Source organism: Crocuta crocuta, unplaced genomic scaffold, assembly GCF_008692635.1.
Source record: "Crocuta crocuta isolate KB4526 unplaced genomic scaffold, BGI_CrCroc_1.0 scaffold761, whole genome shotgun sequence".
Classification (NCBI taxonomy): Eukaryota; Metazoa; Chordata; class Mammalia; order Carnivora; family Hyaenidae; genus Crocuta; species Crocuta crocuta.
In genome coordinates, this window is record NW_027528354.1 from 510740 (window position 1) to 536266 (window position 25527).

The 25527-nt window shown below is 43.5% G+C and overlaps 1 protein-coding gene across 3 annotated transcripts in view; it reads left to right on the forward strand.

Annotated features, from left to right (window-relative positions):
* The window catches only part of SCHIP1 (schwannomin interacting protein 1), a 140433-nt gene that overhangs the window by 16832 nt on the left and 98074 nt on the right, over window positions 1-25527 (forward strand). For 2 of the 3 annotated variants that reach the window (XM_077753754.1, XM_077753753.1), the window contains exon 2: window positions 76-771. In XM_077753754.1, coding sequence (XP_077609880.1) covers window positions 94-771 — 678 coding nt within the window. In that variant the 5' untranslated portion in view covers window positions 76-93. Of the gene's footprint in view, window positions 1-75; window positions 772-25527 lie in introns of those variants that run through there. The other variant, XM_077753757.1, reaches the window with a different exon arrangement.

The window sequence follows — 25527 nt, forward strand, 5'->3', positions numbered from 1 at the left end:
GGGTGCCTGGGGCGGGTGGCGGGGGCCCAGAGCAGGCTCCGCCGGGCAGCTCACTCTCTGCCTCCTCCCCCCTAGGATTACCGAGAGGATGGGATGGATCTAGGCAGTGACGCCGGCAGCAGCAGCAGCAGCCGCGCCAGCTCTCAGTCCAACTCCACCAAAGTGACCCCTTGCTCCGAGTGCAAATCCTCGTCGTCGCCGGGGGGCAGCCTGGACTTGGTGTCTGCCCTGGAGGACTATGAGGAGCCCTTCCCGGTCTACCAGAAGAAGGTGATTGATGAGTGGGCGCCGGAGGAGGACGCGGAGGAGGAGGAAGAGGAAGACGAGCGCGCCCAGCGGGGGTACCGGGATGACCGCTGTCCGGCCCGGGAGCCGGGAGACGTGAGCGCCAGGACCCGCGGCGGCGGCGGCGGCGGCAAGGGCGCCACCACTGCCATGCCGCCCCCCGTGCCCAACGGCAACCTCCACCCGCACGACCCCCAGGACCTCAGGCACAATGGCAACGTGGTGGTGTTGGCCGGCCGGCCCAGCGGTTCTCGGGGCCCCCGCCGGGCGGTCCAGAAGCCCCAGCCAGCGCGCGGTCGACGCGGCGGCCGGGGTCCGGCAACTGGGGTCCTCTGCCTTCAGCCCACGGACGGCGGGACGTGCGTCCCGGAGGAGCCCCCGGTGCCCCCTATGGACTGGGAGGCACTGGAGAAGCATCTGGCTGGACTGCAGTTCCGGGAGCAGGAGGTGCGGAACCAGGGCCAAGCGAGGACCAACTCCACCTCCGTAAGTTGGCCGGGGGTGCGTGCCCACGCGCACACACACGCGCACACACACGCGTACACACGGCGCGCGCAGCCCGCACGCCAGCTCCCGGCGCTCCCACCCGCCTGCGGCCCCATTCATCCTTCCGCCGGGGTGGGGGCCGGGCCTGAGAGTCTGCCTTCTGCTCCCGCGGGGTACGGTTGCTCAGTCTGTGAGCTGTCAGGGTTTGCAGGATGGGCGGAGAGGAGGGAGGGGCAGCCAGAGGGCAGAGGAAAGTCGACTTAGTGGAACTGGCGACTCATTTTAATGGAATTACTTATGGAGACGAGATTGTGAGTCACTTGCCTGAAAATAAATCCGGGGAGATTTTGGCACTGAAGCCAGTGCCCTGCGGGTAATCTTTCAAGTCGTAATAGTTGTGGCGTTGTCGAGCGTGGTGGGTCTCCCTTCGATACCACTAACGTCTCGCCCATGTATATAGGCTGTCCCTGTGCACACGCTCACACTCGCCTGCCCACACCTCCGGAATGGCAGCAGGGTTTGTTCCGTCTCGCGTTTAAGCAAATGCTCCTGGATTTGAATGGGTGACCGTCCTCCCCTAAGACTTCGTTCCTTTCTGAAACCCGACCTGTTGTTGGCCTGGGGAATGGAGTGCATTGACCTGCTAGGGTGAGAGAGTGTCTCTGTCGCCTCAGCCTGTCTGGTGAAGCCCTCCTTGTTTTGAGAAGGAGCCACTTGCAGTTCCTTACCGGAGGCTACTGCCTCAGTTCAGGAAATCCAGAGAGGGAGGGGTGCTGAAGTGGAACAGAGAGAGGGAGAGAAGGAGGGCTGCCATCTATAATAAGAAGCTCTGGCAGGTTTGCACTTGTCTCAACATCTTTTTTGCCCCTGAGAGGAGAGCAAATCAATGACTTGGAAGCGTCATGAATGTAGCTCCGCTATTTATCACTGTTTTGAGATAAAGCAACAGTTGTAATTTGAAATCGTTAATGATGTCCCTAAATGGGGCTGAAGGGCACACGGTTGCAATGAGCTGCTTTCCGTGTGTGGCAGCTATGTGGCAGTGTGGGAGAATGCTTGCTTGCAGGTGTAATTTTTCTGCTCCAGGGCCCCGGGGCTACCGGAAATTGGGTGCATGCACTTCTGACTTCAGGGGTGAGGACAGTAACCGCATTTCACAGAGAAATTGGCACGGTTTCTATCAGAGAGAGCCCTTGGCTGACAGAGCCCACTGGTTAGTGTCCCTTGAGAAACTACCTATTAAATTAACACACTCATTTTAATCCCAGCTGTTTTCCATGGCCACTAGCAGACGTGGAATCTTTCCATTACAGCCAATCCTATCTCTTATACCTTGCAATGGAAAAACATCCTTTTCCCACTTAGTGCCTGAGAAAAATGCCTGATTAAGCTCCCTGGACTTAAACAATGACTTGAAGATAAGCACATTGCATTTACTATTGCATGACATTTGTACATTCCAGGAGAATATAATAACTGGTATACACGCAAAGTTAGGATTTGATGATCACAACAAACCCCGTTATTTAAAAGTTATTAAACAAAATGTTATTGAGCACGTGTGTGCTATGTGCTAAATGCAAGGTCTGATATTCATTGCTACAGTTACACATCTCTCCATGTGAGACTTGAATTATGGTGAGGGGCTTCTAAGAACTTAAAATTTAATGAATTACTTAACACCATCCCTTCCCCCAACACACACACACACACACACACACACACACAGTTGTTATTATGAAGACTTTGTGAATCTTATCTTGGGCAATCTTTGACACCCAAGGTGTCTCCTCAACTATTGAACAATTTGCATTATTTGGGTTCCCTTCTCTCCACCCCAGGCCCCCCTGAAAATGCCCCCTCTGGGCATTTCCTCCACAAGTTACACAGAGAAATTTGGAACCCATTTCTTTAAAGCAAGTATGTGTACAGAAAAAGGGGGAGAGAAGAGACTTTGAGGCTGTTTAATCAATTTTACCATTTTTTGGTTTGTTAATAACAAAATTACTAGTCAGTGTCAGTTTAGAATAGTGTTTTCTCATACTGTAAGTTACCTATGAAATCACCTTAATATTTAAAAAAGAAATAAAACAGTAAGCTTGGTTTTAAAAACTTGGTTTGGTTTTATGTAAACACTAGGTCATGATGTAAAATTTATTTCTCACTATGGGTCTTTGTCATAAAATTTGAAAAAACACTGATTTAAATCCTGTTTACTCCTGCCTGGGATAAGTGGGAGAATTTATAACTATGCGGACAGAAACTTGAAGAATAACAAAGGAGTCATGTAGAGAAGAAAGCCTATCTGGAATAAGGTGTTCAAATCAAACATTTTTGCTCCTCTTTAAAAAAATTTTTAAGTTTATTTATTTACTTGAGAGATAGGGAGAGAGACTCTCAAGCAGGCTCCATACCCCCAGTGCAGACCCTAGTGTGGGGCTTGAACTAATGAACCATGAGATCATGACCTGAGCCAGAACCAAGAGTCAGACATTTAACCGACTGAGCCACCCAGGTTTTCCTTTTTGTTCCTCTTTAATTTTTAAAATTTTTTTTTCATTTTTGAGAGACAGAAAGAGACAGAGAGTGAGTGGGGGAAGGACAGAGGGAGGGAGATACAGAATCCAAAGCAGGCTCCAGGCTCTGAGCTGTCAGCACAGAGCCCGACGTGGGGCTCAAACCCACAAACCGTGAGATCATGACTTGAGCTGAAGCCAGATGCTCAACCGACTCAGCCACTCAGGTGCCCCATTTTTGTTTCTCTTCAAAAAGCTGTATATAAATACATATAAATGGAATTAATACAGAGTACTGGAGGAAGTATATAAAATGAAAAACAGGGGTAAGTTCACCTGTGAAGAGAACCAAATGAGTTCTTCCCACCTGAGGGTTTTGCCTATAGGGTTGCCTTTCCTGGGAATCAAGAGGCTTGTTCTTTCCCATCATTCCAGACTACTCAGCTCTCACATCCCTGACCACCCTCCCCAAAGTAAAGTAAGGCACTTTACCCAGGCACTCCTTGTATTTTTTCTTAGTGCTTATCACTACCTGACATCTTGTTTGATTCCCCTTCATTTTTGGTCTTTTTAGAATCAGGTTGTAGTGTAGAGGTCTTGCCTCTCTTTTAATTGTTCTTACCTAGTGCTTGTGATAGTGTCTGGGATGCAGTAGGTTCTCATATACTGAATGAATAAATGAATGAATGAATGAGTGAATGAATGACTGGTTTATTCGACCCACACACCCAGACCTAAACCAACCCCCTCATTTTACAATTGCAAAAATTGAGGCCCACTGAAGTAAGTGATTTGCCTAAGGGCCTACTAAGTAACTAACCTGTGAAAGGTTTTCTTCTTATACCAGACTATGGTTTTTTTTTTTTCATTTTAATACTAAAAACAAATTATTGAAGTAAAAGGGAAGGAAACAGGCTTCTACTTCTAGGTTTCTTATATGACAAGTCCCCTCTTATGCTTCCCTAGTAAGTATTAAGGACAGAAATAAATTAGGAGATAACCAACATACCATTACTTATAAATCTCTTCTCACAAACATGGGTTAGTTTTGATTTGTTTTGATGGAATAATGGCTGCAGCAAAACACTCAAAAGGAAGAACTAAGATCTCAAAAATGTGTTGACCATCAGCCTTCCATAATCAATGAAAATTTAGAGACAGATTTAAAAACACACAACATTTAAACCCTAAGGCTGGCCTTTCCTTCACGTAGGGTTTAAGCAACTTAACCTCTCCCTTGGTGTCAGCCAAAGAGGACGGGCTTGGATGGTGCCAAGAACTGTCTTTGGGGTCAGAGCTCTGAGGTACCAGAGGGAGTCCCTGAAGGAAACACTTTGGTGACCTTGCATCCTGCTATACTGCTAGACAAACTTGCATTGTCTCAGGTGGCCCAACCTCCTTGATGGCCCAACCCCCCCAACCTTGATGTCAGAGCCTTGAGGGCGGCAAGGTTTCTTTATTCCACTGTCTTATCCGCAGTAGCTCAGGACACATATGGGGGCGGGGGGAAGGGAGCTGTTCAACCCAACAACCAAAACTACCCCTAGATGTGCCTCCCAGCTGGCCTGCCTCTGCTCATCTGGCTTCCACCTGTTTCTCACTGTCCTCCCTTGGGCCTGCATCGCCACAGGTGTGTGGCCCCCATCAAGGGCCACACACAGTAAAGGAGTAAAGAAAGATACTGGGGATTGGTGCTTTTGATGTCAGATCTAGAACCAGCTGTGACAAGTTTAAGAGAATCCTGCTCCCTTGTATTCGTGTTCACCCTAAATTCTCATCTCCCTGCCTACTATGACTGGTGAACTGGCTTGGGTCATCCTAGGGAAACCTGGATTCCCTCTTCTCAGTGCAGACCCAAGCAGTCAGCTTTCTCTTTCCTCCTGCTTCTCCTGGGTCTTTGTCTCTGTGTCACTCTTCTGCCCACTCAAGGGGCTCCCCTTCACATGGCCAGTTGGGGTGGGGATGCCCATTGCCTTAATGTATTCCTCTTCCTAAATGGAGTATAATCATACCTCTTTTTCTCAATGGTCTTTGGTTTGAGATTTTCTCTTCTCAGGGTCTGAGGTCCTCCAAGTTTAGCCTATTCTGTCTAGAAACTTACATTCTTTGTTCTCCCTCTTCTTCCCCCCCGCCTTTTTTTTTTGAATCTTTAAAAGAAAAAAACTGTTGAGGTAGAATTGACATACAATCAACTGCACACATTTTAAATGTGTAGTCTGATGGGTTTCAACATGTGTACACCTTTGGAACTATCACCAAAATCAAGATGAATGAACATATCTCTTACTCCAAAAGAGTATCATGGTGCCCATTTGTAATACCCCCAACCTGTCCTTTGCAACCACTGGTCTTCATTTCTATCACTGCAGGTTAGCTTACAATTTCTAAAATGAATGTAAGTAGAGTCATAGAATACGTACTCAGTTTTTGTCTGCGTTCTTTCACTCAGCATGTAATATTTTGTGATTCATCCATGTGTTTGTTTATATCAATAGCTCACTACTTTTTGTTGCTAGGTAGTGTTTCATTTTATGGATATACCATATTTCCCTGTTGATGGACATTAGAGTTGTTTCTGGTTTCTTTGTTGTTGTTTACTTTTGAGAAAGTCTGTGTGTGAGTGGGGACGAATGGAGGAAGAGAGAGAGAATCTTAAGCAACCTTCATGGTCAGCATAGAGCCCAACTCAGCACTTAATCCCATAACTCTGGGATCAGGACCTGAGAGAAATGAAGAGTAGAGCACTCAACTGAATAAATCACGTGGTTCCCCATTTCTAGTTTCTGTCTATTATGAATGAAAGTGCAGTGAACATTCATTCATAGGGACATATTCTTTCATTTCTCTTGGGTAAATACCTAGGAGTAGAATGTTTGGATCGTACAGCAGACAACTTTAGAAGATGCCTATTTTCCAAAGAAGCTGCTTCTGTCACCATGATTATTCATGCACTCACTATAACCTTGGCTTCCTCTCCCACTGGTTGCTCCGTTCCATCTCTGTCCTTGGGGACTTGCAAAACCTCTCTCTTCAGGTGACTGTGGGGATTGCTTCCCTCTCTCTTAAAACAATGAGAGAGTAAGAGGATCACATCTTACACCCAACCAGAGTCAAAAACAAATTCCCCATTTTTAAATTCAAGAGTTCTAGTTGTAGACCCAACACGTTTTAATTATGGTTTTATTATTTTTAGTGCCTGTGACAGGTACGTTTCCTCATTTAATGAGAAGATAAGAATAATTTTAATCGACCCGTTAATTGAAAGCAAATTCTCCTGATGAAGTTTTTTACAAAGTACTTGAAAATAATTTGTCTTTTTATTTGTTTGTACGTTAACTAGTAGCAAACTTTAAATTACGTACATTTCTTCCTATAATGGTAGTAATTACAGGTTGTTTTCAATATATTATTCTGTAAGAATTACAGCCCAGATACTCCATCTCTATCAGTAATACCACTGAGAGAGCTTGAATGGCTGAGTGGTTTTGTTTCTGTAGTTACTTGAGCTATGTTTAAATTATGTGAATTCCCATTTTTATAGACAGAATCAAGAGGTCTTTATTACTCCTACAAAGTATTGTAAAGTTTGTAAGTTTAATAAGTCATGTGATTTGGCAGCCCAGGGTGTAGCAATGAAAATATTCTGTGTGGTATGCAGCTATCTCTTATTCCTTGTTAGTTACAGAGCACTACATAACATTGGTAAATCTCTTTTTTTAAATCATAACCAGAAATTGCCAGGGCTAGCTGTATTCTGTGCTTCAACTCTTAACCTTGAGATGTTTAGTGCCATCATTGCCCTGTTTTTCTAATTTATGTTGATATTTGTTTAAGAGCTGCAAAGGCTGCTCTATCCATTAGCATGTACTCAAGACTTTAAAGACATATATATGGTTGGATTAAAAAAAATATTAGGTTGCACGGGCACCAGGGTAGCTCAGTCGATTGATTGTCTGACTCTTGATTTTGGCTCAGGTCATGATCTCATGGATTTGAGGCCTGTGTCAGGCCCTGCACCGAGCATGGAAACTGCTTGTGATTCTTTCTTACCCTCTCTCTCTCATCCCCTTGTGCATGTATGCTCGCTCGCTCTTTCTCTCTCTCTCTCTCTCTCTCAAAATAAATGAACTTAAAAAAATTGGGTTGCAGGTAAACTACAAGTTCTGGGGCTGTGTGGGTATTTAAACTACCATCACATGGTTCATCCTATAGTGGAACAGCCTTTGAAAGTGTTGTAGGTTGACTAAAGGAAATCTTTGCCTACCAACTAGTTAGCATGTAGCTGTCTGTTAAAACACCCTAAGGAAAATTTTCAGGACAGTGCATATCAGTAAAACAGATGTAGACATTCTCATCACACATTCACTGAGCTCTTTGATCACCACCACTGACATCCTGCCACTTTCCTCCATCCATGTCTGGCTCTGCCATGCCTTCAAGTCCAGATCCTGTGCCTGCCAGTCCTTATTACTTCACCCCGGAAGGCCCAGTGTGAGCCCTTGGCTTCAGAGCAGCTGCACATGCTGCCATCCACAGACCTGCCCACCACTTGCTTCTCCAAGGTCCACTCTGGTTCAGGGCCTCACCTGTTTGGGAAACTACCTGCTCATTTGAGCTCTGAGCATCCGCTCTTTGGAATTTTTTATTCCACTTGTGTACCACTTTTTCATACTTAGCTTTTCAAAAAAGACTTCCCAGTCTTAAGTGTTTTCATAATTATACATTCCATCCTCATGACACCTAAAATTTGAACAAAGCAGTAATGATTCCTGTTTTAGAGATGGTAATACTGAGGCCCAACAAGGTTCAGCGATTTGCCTGAAGTCTCAGGCCTGACAAAACTTAGACCGACCAATTTCTGACTCTGCTTCCAGGCTCTTTCAGTGACATTGTCTTTTGTTCTCAATTATCTTTTTGTGGGTATGTCTCTTATCTACCCAAGTGCTAATGATAGTAACTCCAGGTCCTTTCTTAAAAGCTTATCTAAACTCTATGACATCTGCATTTAAAAATAGAAATTTGTTTTTACTCCCAGACCTTTACCCTGAAGATGTGAATGGTCTTGTTTTCTTACTTTTGAAATTCAGTCCCAAGAATTTTAACAAAAAGGGCTTTTGCAAATTCTTGTCTTGCAGCTTTATGCTCCTTGAGCTGCTAGGTAGGACAGATGATCCTTTATACTGTCCATGATTGGGAGATTATCTTGCATACAAACTTTTGTAGAAAATCAAGTGTCAGTTATGAAATTGAACATTTTTAATAGAAAAGTAATAGGATATTGAAGATAGAAAGGTTCCAAGAGGTCTCCTCATCAAACCCGCATCATTTTCAAAGGCAGAAACAGGTCTATGGAGATTAAACGTCTTGACCCAACTTCATGCAACATCCTCAGCCCAGGCCTGACTGAGTCTGGAAGTAGATTCAACTTTTTAGCACTTGACAAAAGTTTTCATTTTATTTTTTGTGTCTCTTTTTCTTTTTTTAAACCAACATTTTCAGGCAATTATAAAATTGCTTTCTTCCATTCAGACTTTAGCTCATCACTGTGTATATCTCTACCAACAGAACAGTGCTCTCCCTGGGTTGACGGTATTTTCCATTATTGCTTCTTTTTCTGTCTGTCCAGGCTCCTTTCCACTGGGCAACACAGTCCTTCCCTCTCATGGGGCCAGTGGATGACTGGCACTTGAGAGCTTTGCAAGGAGCCACCTGAGTTCTAAGAGGCAGAGAGGGGAGCAACGAGGGTTAGGGCTCACCCTTCCGTAGGTCACTTCTTTGTACAAAGTCCTTCTGTTGACTGTCAGACCATGAGGCAGAGCTTGGGTTCAAAAAGATAGGGGAGAGAAGATCTCTGTGCAGCTCACCTACAAGTAGAAATAGACTTTTAAGTAAATGGTTGATTATAAGCCCCTGTGGAAGGAAAAGAATAAAACCAAGACAACACTAGAAAGTTAAGCATTTGTGGAGTTCAGTAGCAGCCCATGAAAGAGTCTCCATTAGGGCATCAGCCTTCGTCAGAATGTGGGTGAGAACATAGAAAAAATGGACGTCAGGAAAGGGAGACGTGTTTGGGTTTTTATGTTCCTTGTATGATGTTTCTCAGTTTCCCACTTAAATTTGTAGAACAGAGCCATCGCTAATTCTTGTCAGGGTCAGGACACTTGTAATAACCATTCTTCACTTAATCAAGCCCATCAAATCTGTAAGCGCCCTCACTCTTTCAGCTGCTCTTGGTTTGTTTCTTTGCTTTGTTTTGGTTTTGGCTACTCCTTCACTGTTGTGATGTTCTTTTCCTTACATATTTGTTACATAATTATGTCAAGCATGTTCTGTCACCAATCTTTATCACTTGTCTTTCTCTGTTTTCATTCCTTCTCATACTTAAACTAATTTTATTCTCCCTGCTTGACCCCTTTTTTTAACGTTTGTGTCATTTTAGAGTATTCCCATTTTCCCTACTTCAGTGGGATTTTCTCCAGAAAGTAAACATAATGCAAAGGAAGATGGTTTAGGTTAAGAAATACTCAGGTGATAGGAGTGAGCTCAGCCAGTGTTTGTTCAGCTCAAGGTTGATGGTTTTTTAAATGTACTTGTGAAATATTTTTTAGTTGTGTGTAACTGATATGAAGTCATATTGAAGCAAAGCTTACTGGAAGCAAAAGAGTTACCAGTTTTCTTCCATCTAGTTTTGTATATCAGATTTCCTGATAATTGCCACTTGTTTCTGTACATTCTCTGATACCCCTGAATCTCCACCCAAATATTTTATATTTATTTGTAATTGAATGACCTTTCTGGTATATCCATCATCAGCAATATCATGTTCATTTTTTGTCTTCTTTTATTTCCTTCCATTTCTCAAATTTACTCCCTGATATTTATGCTTCTTGAAAGTGATTGTGGATCTTTCTTCCTTGGGATATTAGCATAGTATATATATTTTTAAAAAGCTTCAATTTTTATGGTTTACAAGAAGCCATGCATTAGTCAGCAGCTGATTTCTGCAAATTTATCAATTCAAGAGGGTTTTATTGCCCATGTCTTTTTTTTTTTTTACAAATAGTTTATTGTCAAATTAGTTTCCACATAACACTCAGTGCTCATCCCCACAAGTGTCCTCCTCCATGCCCATCCCCCCCTCCCCCCACATCCATCAGTCCTCAGTTTTTGTCAGCATTCAAGAGTCTCTCATGGTTTGCCTCTCTCCCTTTCCCCCACCATTTCCGCCCTTCTTCTCCCCCTTGTTCCTCCGTCAAGTTCCTCCTAATCCTCCTATACGTGCAAACATATGATATTTGTCCTTCTCTGCCTGACTTATTTCGCTCAGCATAACACCCTCAAGGTCCATCCATGTTGCTACACATGGCCAGATTTCATTGTTTCTCATTGCCATGTAGTATTCCATGGTATAGATAAACCACATCTTCTTGATCCATTCATCTGTTGATGGACACTTAGGCTCTTTCCATGTTTTAGCTATTGTGGAGAGTGCTGCTATGAACATTGGGGTACATGTGCTCCTATGCATCAGCATTTCTGTATCCCTTGGGTAAATTCCTAGCAGTGCTATTGCTGGGTCATAGGGGAGTTCTATTGTTAGTTTCCTGAGGAACCTCCACACTGTTTTCCAGAGGGGCTGTACCAGTTTACATTCCCACCAACAGTGTAGGAGGGTGCCCGTTTCTCCACATCCTCGCCAGCATCTCGAGTTCTCTGATTTGCTCATTTTAGCCACTCTGACTGGTGTGAGGTGGTATCTCAGTGTGGTTTTGATTTGTATTTCCCTGATGAGGAGGGATGCTGAGCATCGTTTCATGTGTCTGTTGGCCATCTGGATGTCCTCTTTGGAGAAGTGTCTGTTCATGTCTTCTGCCCATTTCTTCACTGGGTTGTTTGTTTTTCGGGCGTGTAGTTTGGTGAGTTCCTTATAGATTCTGGATATTAACCCTTTATCTGATATGTCATTTGCAACTATCTCTTCCCATTCCGTTGGTTGCCTGTTAATTTTCTGGGTTGTTTCCTTGGCTGTGCAGAAGCTTGCCCATGTCTTAATAGAGATGATTGACCCTTCAGAACTCTTTCTTGTGGAAATGAATGTCCGAGTTATTCACAAAGTTGGTGTTTTTTGTGGTGTGTGTGTGTGTGTGTGTGTGTGTGTGTGTTTATAAAATATTACAAAAACCTTCTATCAAGAAAATGTGTGGGGTGGGATTTTCTCGGTGCCACTCCACTTGTCCAGATGGAGGAGGTTGGTTTTCACGGTGCTTGACAAAAGGCGGAGAGACCAGCACGGGTCTCTACAGCCTCACAGCTCAGCCTCCAGACAGCAGATTGCCTGTCAGCACCTCCCTGATGAAAGGGGAGCTGATTTGGCATGTTGTTGTCCCCTCAGCAGTACACACCTATTGCTTTCTCCTCTAGGGTCCCCTCACTGTGATCCTCAGCCTGCCTCTGTTTCCTCTCTTTTGTGTGCATGTCACCTGTCTGTAGAGAATCAGTTCAAAGTCTGTCTGAAAGTGGCTCCTCTAGGACTGGGCGCCTCTGATGACCGGGACTCCTGGCCAGGTGCCCTCATAGACCAGCTGGTGATGGGGAGACAAGGGCGGGCACTCTGCCTGACCCGTTAGCTGTGGCCAGGGTCCCCACACTCACTAATAGGTTGTAGGCATGCTCAGAACAAAACAACAGGTAAGTCATGGCAACTACCAAAGTAATGTAATTTGATTCTGCTTCCTTCTGGGTTTGCCATATATGGAAAGAATTTTGCTGTCTAAAAAAGTTTAAAAGGAATGAGGTAATTTCCTCATAATTCCTAAGATCTCCAGTAGTGTTGTAAATTTAGATTTGAGGTTAGAGCATTAAAAAATAAAAACAGAATGAGGAAAGCGGCTGTGTTACAAAATGCTGGGGCATTTTTAATGTCAAGTCCAGCAGCATAATAACTTGTACCCCTTTTTGCCACGCAAAGAAGAGTAGTGTTAAACTTATTTCCAAAATAAGAAGGGCCTGGACCTCTGGGAACCTGCACAGTGTCTTCATAGAAAAGAACATAAAGGCTAATCTCCACTCCTATAAAAATAACATGTTTTCAAATAGTTTCAAAACCAATTTAGCCTTCTGTTTTTCTCCTCATGGCACCAGTAGCTAAAAATTATACCACTTATGAAAATTGCAGACAATTTTTTTTCTTTGTGCAATATTACATAATTTTTTGGTCCATTTTGACCTGGTCTGACATTTTATTATGCGCAACTACATCTTAAGTGCTCTGTCCTTTTTATTTCCACTCTAAAATTGGTAAGGAGTAAGAGAGAAGACCATTGGGATTTTATTTTTGAATACTTAAATTATGTAACCAGTGATCTCCTGTTAAGGTTGTTACTCAGCCTACAGTGGCCCCATAGTCTGACCTAAATAGCCCTTAAAGTCAGATCTTGTTCTGGGAGGAAAAACTTGAGGCTGCAGTAATTTTAAAGCTTTTTGAATACCCGCTCTACTCTGGTATGTGGTTTCAATGTTAGACTGATTTTTCTTGTGTTTCATATAGAAACACTCAACAAAGCAAATGTACAGCTGTGGTGTGTGTGCTAACATATGAGTAAGACCCTTACAGAAGTGCCAGTGTGCTGGTGGCCAAGTTAGAACTCTGTGTTACCAATAAACAATCACACTGGAAATCTGAATATTAGAGCTGGGAGAGATTCCATAGCAAGGATGGCAAACCAGATGCTCCCAGAGGCCGTGTAGGGAACTAACGAGGGCAGTGGGTCAGCAGGGAGCGGGGACTGGGGTGACCTGGAGGGCATTTCCCAGCCCTAAATGGGCAGCTCTTCTTCCATACTGGCTGATTTGCTGCCAGAATGTAGTTTCAACATTCTGATATAACAGGAGAAGCCCAACACCAAGGTTTTAAGGAAAATATCTTGAATATGAAATGTTGGCATATAACTTAAAAAAAAAAACAACGTGTAATTTTGTAGGGCTAACAAACATATCAAAATATGGCCTCTGGGCTACCAGCTTCTCATCCCACACCAAACCCAACCTTTTCATTTCACAGATGAAAAAACTGAGACCTAGAGAGGTTACATGACTTTTTCGAAAGTGGAGGTGAGGTGGGTGAGGTGGAGTGGCTTGCTAAGAGGTCTAGATATGAAATACTAGAAATGAGAGATGCTAGGAAGGAAAACTCATGAAGTGTTCTGATTTATGGACACCAGGGAAGCTTCCCCCTAACCCTTTCCATGTTTAAAATAATTGGAAACAATAACATCCAGAGGGGGGGAAAAAAGTAAGAGATAACATATACACCTTATTCTATTTTACTTAATTCTTATACACATCCCATTACTTAGAATTTACTTTCCTCTTTCATCTTCAAAGCAGTTCAAAAACTGAGTTTTTATTTGGATTCTGGGAAATGTACCATAATTCATTTTTCATTATTTATGAATAATGAAAAGAGAGGAACTCTTTAAAGACAAGCTACCTTAAACAATGACATGCCCATGTGTGCGCACGCGCGCACACACACACACACACACACACACACACACAATGCAGGATATGTGGTCTCAGTTCTTTTATCTGGAAACTCCTCTGAGACCATTTAATTCAAGAGGTGGTGGTAGGGGTGGTTTTAATAAAATTTCTTGTTATATGGAATATAATGAAATTTCAATATTGCCAAATCATATTTAGATTGTATTTCATTCTAGCTACTACTATATAATATACTATTGAAAGTATAGAAGTTGGGAAGTTTGTTTGTTTTCCTCTTTAGAACTACTGGCTCTCAGTACAAAGTCAACACAGGTTTCAAACAAATGAGAGAAGTTTGGGGTCTTGATTCACTTCCCTTAGGAAGAATAGAAAACACACTGTTCATTTAGCTTTTTAAAAGTGACCTTTTATTTTGGAATTACTTTAGATTTACAGAAAAGTTACAGAGATACTACAGAAGGTTCATGAACATCCTTCACCAGCTCCTCCTGATATTAATACCTCCTAGAACTGTGGCATATTTCTCAAAACAGAAATGAACATTGATGCCATATTATCACCTAAACTACAGGCCTTATTTGGTTTTATATTAGCTTTTACAATTAAAAAGGTATTACAACTAGTCAACAATGTAATAAGTAATATAGCCTTGAAGACTGTGACTTGAGAGAGGGAAGAGTTGGGTCTCAGCCCCCCCCCCCCCCAGCCTCCCCCCNACACGAAACCTAAGCAAATATTCCACTGTGTGTTTGCTTTTTGTAAATGCATTTTTAAATGTGTATTTTATTTTTGAGAGAGAGAGAGTATGTGTGTGTGTGCGTGCGCGCACGCGTGCCCACAAGCAGGAGAGGTGCAGAGAAAGACAGGGGACAGAGGATCCAAAGCAGGTTTGGTGCTGACAGCACAGAGCCCAATGTGAGGCTTGAACTCACTAACTGTGAGATCATGACCTTAACGGAAGTCGATCGATCACTTAACCGACTCAGCCACCCAGACACCCCTATAAATGCATTTTGAAGACAAGTCTAGTCCCTCTTCCAACCAGGTTGCCTTCCTCAGTCCCTCCTATGTGGAGACTGCTGCTTCCCAGTGGGGAAAGCATGTGCAGTGAAACAGAATCGCAGGACAGAGAAAGAGAGGGGCACTTGCATACCTGTGGAGGGTACAGCTCTAATCAGGAAGGCGGGCACAAGGAGCCATGTTGGGAGTTTTCCAACGTGACATAAACTGCATACTTGCCCATTGTCTACATGCCTGTGGGCTGTAAACAGCCACAAGTTATCACTGTCTTGGGGATATTATTTGGCTCGCCAACATCCAAATCTTCCGTTTGTTGTTCTTTAGGAAGCAGCTTTTCGGCTTGGGGTTTGCTTCTTTAAAGTCAAGCTTCTAAAAAAATATAAATAAATAAAGTAAAGCTTCTGGTGGAATTGCAAAGGCTCTGTGGGCGGCATGAAAGTTCAGGCAGAAGGGCATACATTACAGTTGACTAGAGAGAGGTGGAAGTGATCTAGGGGATAAATGCCACTCCAGATGTGAAATGAGTGATAAGTCATGGGAATACATTTGGGAAGTGTCACAGATTAGAAATAACATGAAAGCAGTTTGAGACTCTTGCAGAAGTGGAAAAAGAAAGGAAATGGACATATCATGATGTTTGGTATTTGTTGACTGAATCATCAGAATTTTAAAAACTAAACTACCAATGGGCACACCCATAGTTTTGTCAGCAGTAGGATGTCCCCGTGACTCCATGATTTCTCATGAAGAGGGTTTCCTGGTTAGTCATTCTCTGCCTTTGGTGGCCTGGCATGACAGGATCGGTGATTTCCTCTTAGGCTTATTTAAATTTCCCAGAATTCTTTTACTGATTACATGTTCAATGTACTGTGGATTATGATACTACTAAGTAAATGTTTCTTTCAGCAAAATTCATAAAATCACATTGGAAACAGTGCTTTCTAGACTGCAATGTTTTGAATAGTTGCTTCAGTGTATATACTCTCTTGAAATTCATTAGATGCTGTGCTGGAGGACAGGCTATTTTGGCATCACTGACCTCTGTTCTTAGGTCCCTCCTCCCATGGTGGATGTTCATGGGCTTTGCACCCAGTATGAGTTACTCTTCCTAAAAGATTAGCCTGGGTTCCTTTTAGGGAGTTGTCCCTTCCCTGCTGTGTGTGATTTTGGTGGAAGGGTAATTGAAAGTGGCTGACTCATGTTCTGGAAACCTCAGTTGCAGATTCTCCCTCCCCTGGTGCTGCTGCAGGTGGAAGAGCCCCTCTGGGACTTTGAGTCTGGAGCACTCATGGCAAGGCCCATGGGAGCAGCCAGAGGCCCTTGCAGCAATGACTGCTGCCAAACCCTTCCCGTGAGGGACTATGTCCTGCTTCTGCTAACCATCCTCCCTTGCCTCCCTTGCTCTCTCCGTGTTTCCACCTGCTGCTCCAGGGTCCAACTCCTGGTAAGTCTGTGAGTTTAGGTTGGCCAGGGTTGGCTTTGTTGATTTCCAATCAGGAACCCTAGCTGATAACAGCAAATAGTCTCTTGACTTATGACTCGAGTTCATATATGGTATCTGTAGGCTCAATACTGCTAAGTAGAAGTTTTTAAGGTTTTTAAATCTTAAACCGAATCATTGAGTACCAAAGGTGGAATAGATCTGGCCCAATCCTCTTCATTTTACAGATGAGGGAATAAGCACACAAAGCAGGAGAGACTTTGGATGTCATAAACAGAACATCAACATCCACACAGAGACCTCATAGCTCATCTGCCCTGGGCATCATGTCCAGAAACCCTCATTCTACTCCCCTGTCCTGTGACTCATGGTACCCATTTATGGGGTGACTGGGCAGATCTAAGGGTAACCTCAGCAGCCTTGGAAAGGATCAAAGCTAATTGGACCACATAGGGTTCAACCTATGGCTGGTGATGCAAATACCAAGACTCAAACACTGGGCTGAAGCCTCACCTGCCATCTCAGGCGTTACCCCAGTGCCCTCTGATGTCAGTCCAGACATGTGCTTGTGATGCAGCTGAGACTTTAATGAGGAAGTGGTTATCAGCTGGCTCTGGAATCAGATGGACCTGGCCCAGAATAGTAGTCGTAGCCTCTTTGTAATTATTGGGATAAAAACAACTAGTATGGGGGCGCGTGGGTGGCCCGGTCAGTTAAGCATCTGACACTTCGGCTCAGGTCATGACCTCATGGTTTGTGGGTCCGAGCTCTGCATCGGGCTCTGTGCTAACAGCTCAGAGCCTGGAGCCTGCTTCAGATTCTGTGTCTCCCTCTCTCTTTGACCCTCTCCTGCTCACGCTGTCTCTCTCTCTCTCAGAAAAGAATTTAAAAAATTTAAAAAAACAACTAGTATGATATAAATCGTGTGTAAATTTTTAATGTGAATTAAAGACTGTCTTCTAACCATTTTTTGTTTTGTAGAAACTATGTTCTTGTGCAATCTAAGAGTAGCAATTCTCTGCATTTTCAAGGAAAACTCTCTGAGTTCATTTTGGAGTACAGCTAGATTTTAGAATTGCTTGTGTGAAGCTTTTCAGCAAAGCATAATCCACAAAATAATGTCTGCCAAGCCTTTCCTGTTTTTTTTTTTTAAGTTTATTTATTTTGAGGGAGAGAGACAGAGAGAGCATGCAGGGGAGGGGCAGAGAAAGAAAGAGAATCTCAAGCAGACTCCACATTGCCAACCTGGGACTCGATCCCACAAACCATGAAATCATGACCTGAGCCAAAACCAAGAGTTTGACACTCAAGCAACCGAGCCACCCAGGCACCCCTGCCAAGTCTTTTCTTAATATATCCCATTATTTTTTTTTTCATGGCTTTATTCACTCAGTAAATATATATTAAATGCCTACTATGTGTTATGTATGGAGGGTAAGAGTGAGCAGATGCTCACATGGAGCCGTCAGGTCCTGGTAATTCTTGCCCTCATAGAGCTTACAGCTGAGGTGAGGAGGCTGACATAAATCCCGTAAGCACACACATGTGCCAGGTGCTGCCGAAGAGCGTAATGATGCTGTGAGAACCAGAGAGACGTGGGTTAGACCTGCATTAAGGATAATAACAACAGCTATTACTCACCAGGCGCCAGCTCTGGGCAGGTACTGAGCCGGCTGCTTTTCCCTTACTGTGCCTAATGCTCACGGTGACGTGGGGTGGATGCTGTTACTCCCATTGTACAGACAAGGACACTGAGGCTTACGGCAGGGTCGCAGAGCTGGTGCAGGCCTTGCCGGCTCCAAGGGCCATGTGCTCTCTACTTTCAGCTAGTAAAACGGCTACACCAGGTACTTGGTATTTAGCCTCTCTGCCATTCATCACATGGTAACTGCTTGACTTTGCTAATGGCTATGGCCATATCCAAACATCTGTAATCTCTGGATATACAATGTCTGCTTATACCCATGTGCTGCTATTTGAGAATTCTTCATAAATGAAAACTTCTAATTAATTAAAAATTCTTTTGAACATAAATGCATGGCTTTATGTTTCTTTCCTTCCTTTTAAAGGTTCCCATCAATACCCCTATGCTTGCTTCTAATAAATCTGTCCGGTCCATTAAGACTAGTCAAAAACTTGCCCTGTATGTCACCTTGAAGGAGTCTTAATGCTCCTCTGGTTGAATAGAGGTTTCGAGAGATAAAACGGTGCATTCCTGCTCTCTTGACACCTAGTCCTGAGCTAGCTGCTTCTCATAAATTGTTTTATATATAGAACAGGACTGTGGGTCACTGGGTTACAGGAAATCGTGAACAATGGGGCATGCCTCAGAGCCCTTGCCATCTGGTGGGCAGCACACCCAGGGAGCTTTCCCTGCAGAATTCCTGGGGCCACATTCAGCAATAGTGTCACCTGTGGCCGTCTAACAAAAGAAACTGCCGTCTGAAGGACCAGGAAGGGAGACGAGGTCAGGTAGGGCATAGTAGAGGCGGTTCAGGCTACAGCAGAACCCAGTGCCTTCCAGGATTTTTTTCTTGCTCATTCATGTACTTAACAGCTATGTATTCAGTTGCTGTATGATGCTGGACACTAGGGAGATGAGCTGGCTCTGAGCCCTGCCCAAGTGGCATGTTCATTTTGGTGAGGGAGATGGACATTAAACAACTTCCTCAGGCAGTTACTTAACAACTAAGGTACGTGCTATGAAGGGAGGTCTGGGAGACTGGAAGCCTCTCACTCCGCCACCTGCAGAGGCAGCTGCGGGAGCACAACTGACCCGGACCTGGAGAGGTGGGAGCCCAGTGCCAGGTGGGGTGGTCCGGCTGCGGGGTTGCGGCGGGGCTGTGGAGTGGGGGCCGGGAAGGAGTTTGGAAAGGTTTGTGGAAATCGAGTCAGGACTAGCCTGAGGAAAATCATTCTCTTTCCTAACAAACACCCCCCAGGCATCTGAGTCTGCACCTCATTTATGGCACTTCCCACCACTACTCCTAAAAGCCATCTTTTATGCAGTAAAATAACCGTGCAATTTTCCTGTAGTAAACTTAAAATATTTTTTATGTTGCAAAATTTAATGATAGACACAATGCTTGAAATGCCATTTCCTTGTACCCAGAGAATTGGGGGTACCGTGGGAAATGGAGCCTTTTAGGAAATTAACTGGGAGGAAGCTATCTGAATTGAGTAATGAATAATGTTAAACCTCTCAGCCTCCGGAACTTCTCTCGAGTGTTTTGGTTTAAAGGAATTGGCATATTTGTGGGGTATTCTGATCAGGTCTACTGGATGCTGTGGGCTGGGAATATGTTAAAATAAACTCCCAGCCTTTTTCCTGATGAGCCACTTGTGATTTACCTGAAGCTTTAGGCACACAAGCCCGAGATGGGGCAGAGATGTTGAAATGCCAGATGCTGACAGGACTGGGGGCCAAGAGTCAGGCATTCTAACGTCAGCCAAGTGAGCTCTCAGTCCTGGGACTTTTTTCAGAAGCCTGCTTTGCAGGCAGGTGCAGGGAGGTTAGGGAAAGCCCTTCCTCCCTCCCCCCTTCCACCAGTGCCAGACCAATGAACTGTAGGAGCTGAGGTAAAAGCTGAATTCTCTCTTCTACCCACCCACAATGAAAAACTGTTGAATGTCACATACAGTTTGCAACTTTGAAATGAAATGTTTCCTGCCACATGACATCCAGTTGAGCAAGTCCACACCTGTTCAGCAGGTCACTGGTTAGCAGAAGGAATGAAAGAGAACTGTGTGCCTTTGAGCTAAGGCATTTTAAATACTTATTACTCTGATTCACCTTCGCTGCCATTTTCCTTTTATCTTGACACTGTAAGTAATGCATGAGCTTTCCCTACAGAACATTGCAGATCTCGTTTAAATGGTAAAAATGTCTCCAGCTCAGGTGATCAGCTTGTTAGAACAGCCATTTGCTACACAAGAAACATGAAATGTTTTTGTCTGGTCGGAGTCCCTGTAACGTGGGTGGCACCCATCCGTTTCTATTACTATTTTCCTTTAACCGATGGCTTCTGTTCCTTTAGTTATCCTTTAGAACAGCCTTGTGCTGGGTCTAAGAAAATTATTTACAAATCTCTACCGAAAAACCCCAAACTGTAAAGACTTTAAGATTAAGTAAAAGTCCAAAGAAACCTGATTTTTGTCCTTAGTATGGTTGCTTTTACTTTGTGACCTGGAGACTGAACTAAAGCTAAGAGGTTATGAACTAGGCAAGTCTTGCCTGGTTTTTATCTAACACCCTCCTCCTTCAAAGAAAAGGTTGTAGAGTGAACGCAAAGCCTTGTAGTAACTTTAAAAAATAATCACAATTATGTATGATTCATTTTATACACCTATTAATGGCAATACACGTAAAATGCCAGAGCGGAACAATTGTGCAACTTCTCAATTTGATAGCTTTTCTGAAAAGTGTAACCCTGCTTCTATAAATGCAATGACAGCTTTTTCGTATTAAAGGCATGTATTGGGAGATGGAATGTTTCCTTCTCCCTACATAACTGCACAGCGATTAAATATTGACTAAGAGCCAGGAGTTGACAGCCAGCGGCCTCACCCTGGTAAATGCTGATGTGTGTGGCTGAATGTAAATACAGAGCCATCCCCTTGGGGGTTTTTTGTTAGGAAGTGGGGAGCGGGCAAGTTGTGAGTGATGCAGGAGGTGGCGGTGTAATTTGAGTGCTACGGTAGAAGAGTATAAGTTGAAACAAGTGAACTTGCTCCTTGAAAAGCAACCCAACTCTGTCCAAAGAAAAAGATATTTTTCCCAATCAATCTGAATAAAGAAGATGTTAGTCAGAAGTTTTAACAAAACATCCAGGGTACCACGGCTGCTTGCACAAACAAAAGAGCTGTCCGTCACTGGAACTGCTTATTCTTTCTTGGACAATGATTACTTGGTTTCTGTGAAACAAACTGGTTGAAATCATCAGATTTATTTTCGTGATGATCATTTGACTGAGAAATTTCAATACATTGTCTATATTTTTGTTGTATGTATGTTTAATTTTTTCATTGTGTTTCAAACAGTCTGAACATTTAAAATACATAATTAGTCGTTTCTCTCTGGGGGAGGGTTGCAAAATGAGGTATTTTGCTTAGTTTCTACAAGAAAATAGTTTTCATTCCATTTTTTCCTGTTAATAAGGTTCATTACAGATCTACTTATTTTTACTCTGAGACTTTTAAACTTTGCAGCAAATGCCTAGAATTTGTTTCATAGTAACTCCCATCTGAGTTGAATGTAGGGTGGGAGATCCTGCCTAACCTCTAAACCTTTGTGTGTGAGCTGTCCTATAAACTCTTGAAGTCACTGAGGCACCTTTCTCAAACTTTCCAGTGCCTGTTTAACCCCTGCAAGTGCACACAGACCTGGCTTAAGCCTGGAAGTCTGTCTGTGGAGGGTAAATTATTGTCTGCCTGCCCCAGGCCCTGTCCCAGAGCGTGCCCCTTGCTGAGAGTATAGGGAGCTAAATGGATGCATTGTGAAATGAGGAATCCATTTCCTCAAATTCTAGGCTTTTTTTTTTTTTTTAAGGTGCATGGAGAGCAAATCCAACAAAGTAATTCTTAGTGTTTTTCCCTCCAGGAGAATACCTTTGTAGTTTAAATTTTCACAGGTTCAACCTCAGGACTGACTACTTTGTTGTAAAGGCATCTGTTGGCCCTCAGGCCTCCTTTCTGGCTGCCTCTGCCTACCTTTGGACCGGCTCCCCTCACTCAGCCAGAATCTGTCCACTGGCGCTAAAATTCTGGCACAGTTTCAAAGAAACTTGATTTCGGCTTCCGTAGGGGGGTATGGAGAAGGTCAGCTGAAGAATGTTTACTTTCTCTGACTTCGTGGGGCAGATGGAATGGCCATCCCAGACTCTTCAAATAGTCTAATCAAGATGACTCTTGACCCTCAAAAACAATCCCCTCAGCCTGGAGCCTAAGCTTTTAGCCCCTTTGTTCTTAGCAGCCCCTGCTGAAGTGGAGGGGAGCGTCCTTGTCCATGAATTCTGCCCCCATCACTCAACAAAGTACATTCTTTAGGTTAACGTATTGGAGCAAACACTAAAATCGAGAGAATTTGAGACTAAGTTTTCAATTGCACTCTTTCCTGAGAAACAATATACAACAAGAATCTACTCTAAAATCATGCTCTAGATATGAAGCATAACAGAAATGATAGGATGCAGTCACTGTGCCCAGGCCACTGAAAACAGTGGGTCCTGTGGATAGAACAGAATCTTAAGAATGGCCTGCTGAGTGCCGAGCATTCTTTCACTTGTAAGAAATTAAACTCAGAAACACTAAACACAATTCCTGAATGTGATTTCCTGTTGGTTCATCTACACACTCAAGAAGATTCCTGAGGAGAGGTTTATTGCTCACAGGAATTTAGTGGAGGTCTCCTCAGGGTAGACTGTTTTCCAAGAGCCCCCTCACAGGGCCAAATTATCCACTTCCTTTTTTCAGTGGGTTTACCATATAGTTCATACATTTATCAAAAATATAGAGAGCCTTACTACGTTCTAGGCAGTGAGCATACAGTAGTGGAGAAAACAGAATCCTAGTTCTAATGTACACATACATTAAACCTGTATGGGTTTTCCAGAGAAAAAAGAAACAAAACCAATAGGGTGTGTGTGTGTGTGTGTGTGTGTGTGTGTGTGAGAGAGAGAGACAGAGAGACAGAGAGAAAGAGAGAGATGGGGGGGAGAGGGCAGGGGGAGATTTATGTTAAGGAATTGGCTCTTTTCAGGACCGACAAGTCTCAAATCTACACAGCAAGCTGGCAGGAGGGAGATTTCAACAAGAGTTGATGCTGCAGTCTTGAGACCAAAGTCCATCTGGAGACAAAAATTCCTTTTTCAGGGGACCTCAATCTTTTCCCTTAAGGCCTTCAGCTGACTGGGTGAAGCCCATCCACATTGTGGAGGGTAATCTACTTTACTCAAAGTCTTTGAATTTAAGTGTGTATCACATTAAAAAAAAAAAAAAAAATACCTCCATAGCAACATCTAGAGCTTATTAAAACAGAGTGCTGGCCTTCACCCCTTTGACTCAGGAGATCCAGGGTTGGGCCCAGGAGTTTGCAGTTCTAACAAGTCCCAGGTAATGCTGAGGCTGATGATCCAAGGACCATACTTTGAGAATCACTGGTCCGTGTAATCCAGGATCTGCCCCTTAGCCTCATGGCTCAGAAACGGATTTGGTGATCATAAGAAAGGTAGTTTTATTTTTCAGAGATGTAGTCAAATAAATCAAGATTACCAAGCTGATGTGTAAAAAAGATATCAGTGTAAATTTGTTTACTTATAATAAGAACTAAAACCAGCACCATGAGCAGAATAATCGTTATCAGCATCCTAGTGCAGCTCCATGGAACACTGAGGGGAAGAAGATGGAGAATCAGCCAAGGAAAGAGATGATTGATTGTTTGCAGCACCCCCCCACCCCCAGGATGGTCACGTCCTCCTCGGGCGAGGCCCTCTCTCCCTGGACTTTGTACGAGGATTAGACAGAGCCATTGTTTGGGGAATGGAGCATTTACAGAGACAGCTTCAGATTTTACTGGTCTGTAAGAACACTGCTGTCTGTACCGCAAACTCTATTTTGCAGCGAAGCTCAAAGTCCACGGAGATTGGAAATACTTTTAGCGAATCATTAAACGTTTAATTTTTATAACTTTTCATTAGATGTAACATACACTGCTGTTATGAAAGAGTATAAAGAGGATCTTGGGCAGCATTAAGATTTGTTCATATGTGCCCTTTATATATTGAGTTTCCTTTCTTGGTTGTTAATTTTGGGTGAAGTTACCATCTCCCCTTACAATATTATTTCCATCTTTCTTTGCGCATGAAGGAAACTTGACTTTGAAAAAACATTTACACATTTACACATTTAATATTTTCAAAATGTTCCATGTCCATTTAGAAATCATTTTTCCCTGAGCTTTGGCTTCCTGCCTCCATCATGCTATTTTTAGGTTTTACGTTAAGAATAGGATTCCTTTCTTAATAAAATTATTTGAACCAAATTATGTTGTAAAAAAGTTATGTTTGTATTATTTGTTTTAGTGTTTTTATTGTAATCTCCTGCGATGGCCTTCATCAGCATTAAAAATTTGGCCTTTCGAATAAAGACAGTCCTTTACAACTGGTTCTGAGAAATCAGGAGTCTGCATAACACGTCACACCTTGCCTGCCATGAACTTCTTGTGAAATACATTTGAATAAATAGGCTTAGCACATGGAGATAGATGGCCCTGGAAGTGCCGTGGTTATTGCGCGTGGACCTCAGTGCAGACAAGAAGCCGATCCACACCGGTCTCAGTGACATGGCACGAAACAGGTGTATTCTCATGTTTTACCTGGTTTCATTGTCCTACCCTCCCAGCGTCCAGTCAGCAAACAGGAACCATTCTACAAATTTCACAAAGTAGATATCCTGCGGGGAATTAGTTACACAAGTGAAGAAAGAAGTAAAAGTGGACGGCAGGGTAACCCAGAGACTAGTAACTGCAAGAAGCAGCCACCACCTTGAGAATTGAAGAAACAAAAGGGAAGAGATGGTGTAACCAGGACCTTGCTTGGAGGTGGCCGGGGTTGTGCTGGGGGGGTGGGGGGCAGGGAGACACAGCCATGCTTGGTAAGCATCCTTGGGGCACATCTGGCAGCCACAGTCAAATCACAGAAGGGCTCTCCTAGGACTGGTGCTCTCTGCAGCCACGAGAGGGATGCTGTCAATGAGGTGGACCTCACGAAACACCTCCTTCCTCTCCCCTCCCTGGCCAGTCTCCTATGGGTGCCTCCCACAGGCAGGATCTAGCAGGGAGCCAGGTGGCAAAGGAGCCTGAGAAATGTGGTTTGTGAGTCTTAGCCTCAGCATCATAGAGCAGTGACCTGTGGCTTTCTTTGCTTCCCTTCCTTCCTGTGTTGGTCTCTTCTATCAGTTTCTTTCACTTATTTCTACTAAAATATCACAAGTGAGGGTAGTGTTCGTGATAAAGGGATCTCTTACAAAGAACAAGGGAGGGAATCTACTAATCTATTTAGATTATCCTACAGATTGGTTTCCAGTCATTGTTAGGAAATACTTTTATATTAATGAAGGAAACAGAAATCTCAGCTTTTTTTTTTTAATGTTTATTTTTGAGAGAGAGCACGAGTTGGGGAGGGGCAGAGAGAGGGGGCAACAGAGGATCTGAAGCAAACTCTGTATTGACAGCAAAGAGTCTGATCTGGGGCTTAGAACTCATAAATGAGCCGTGAGATC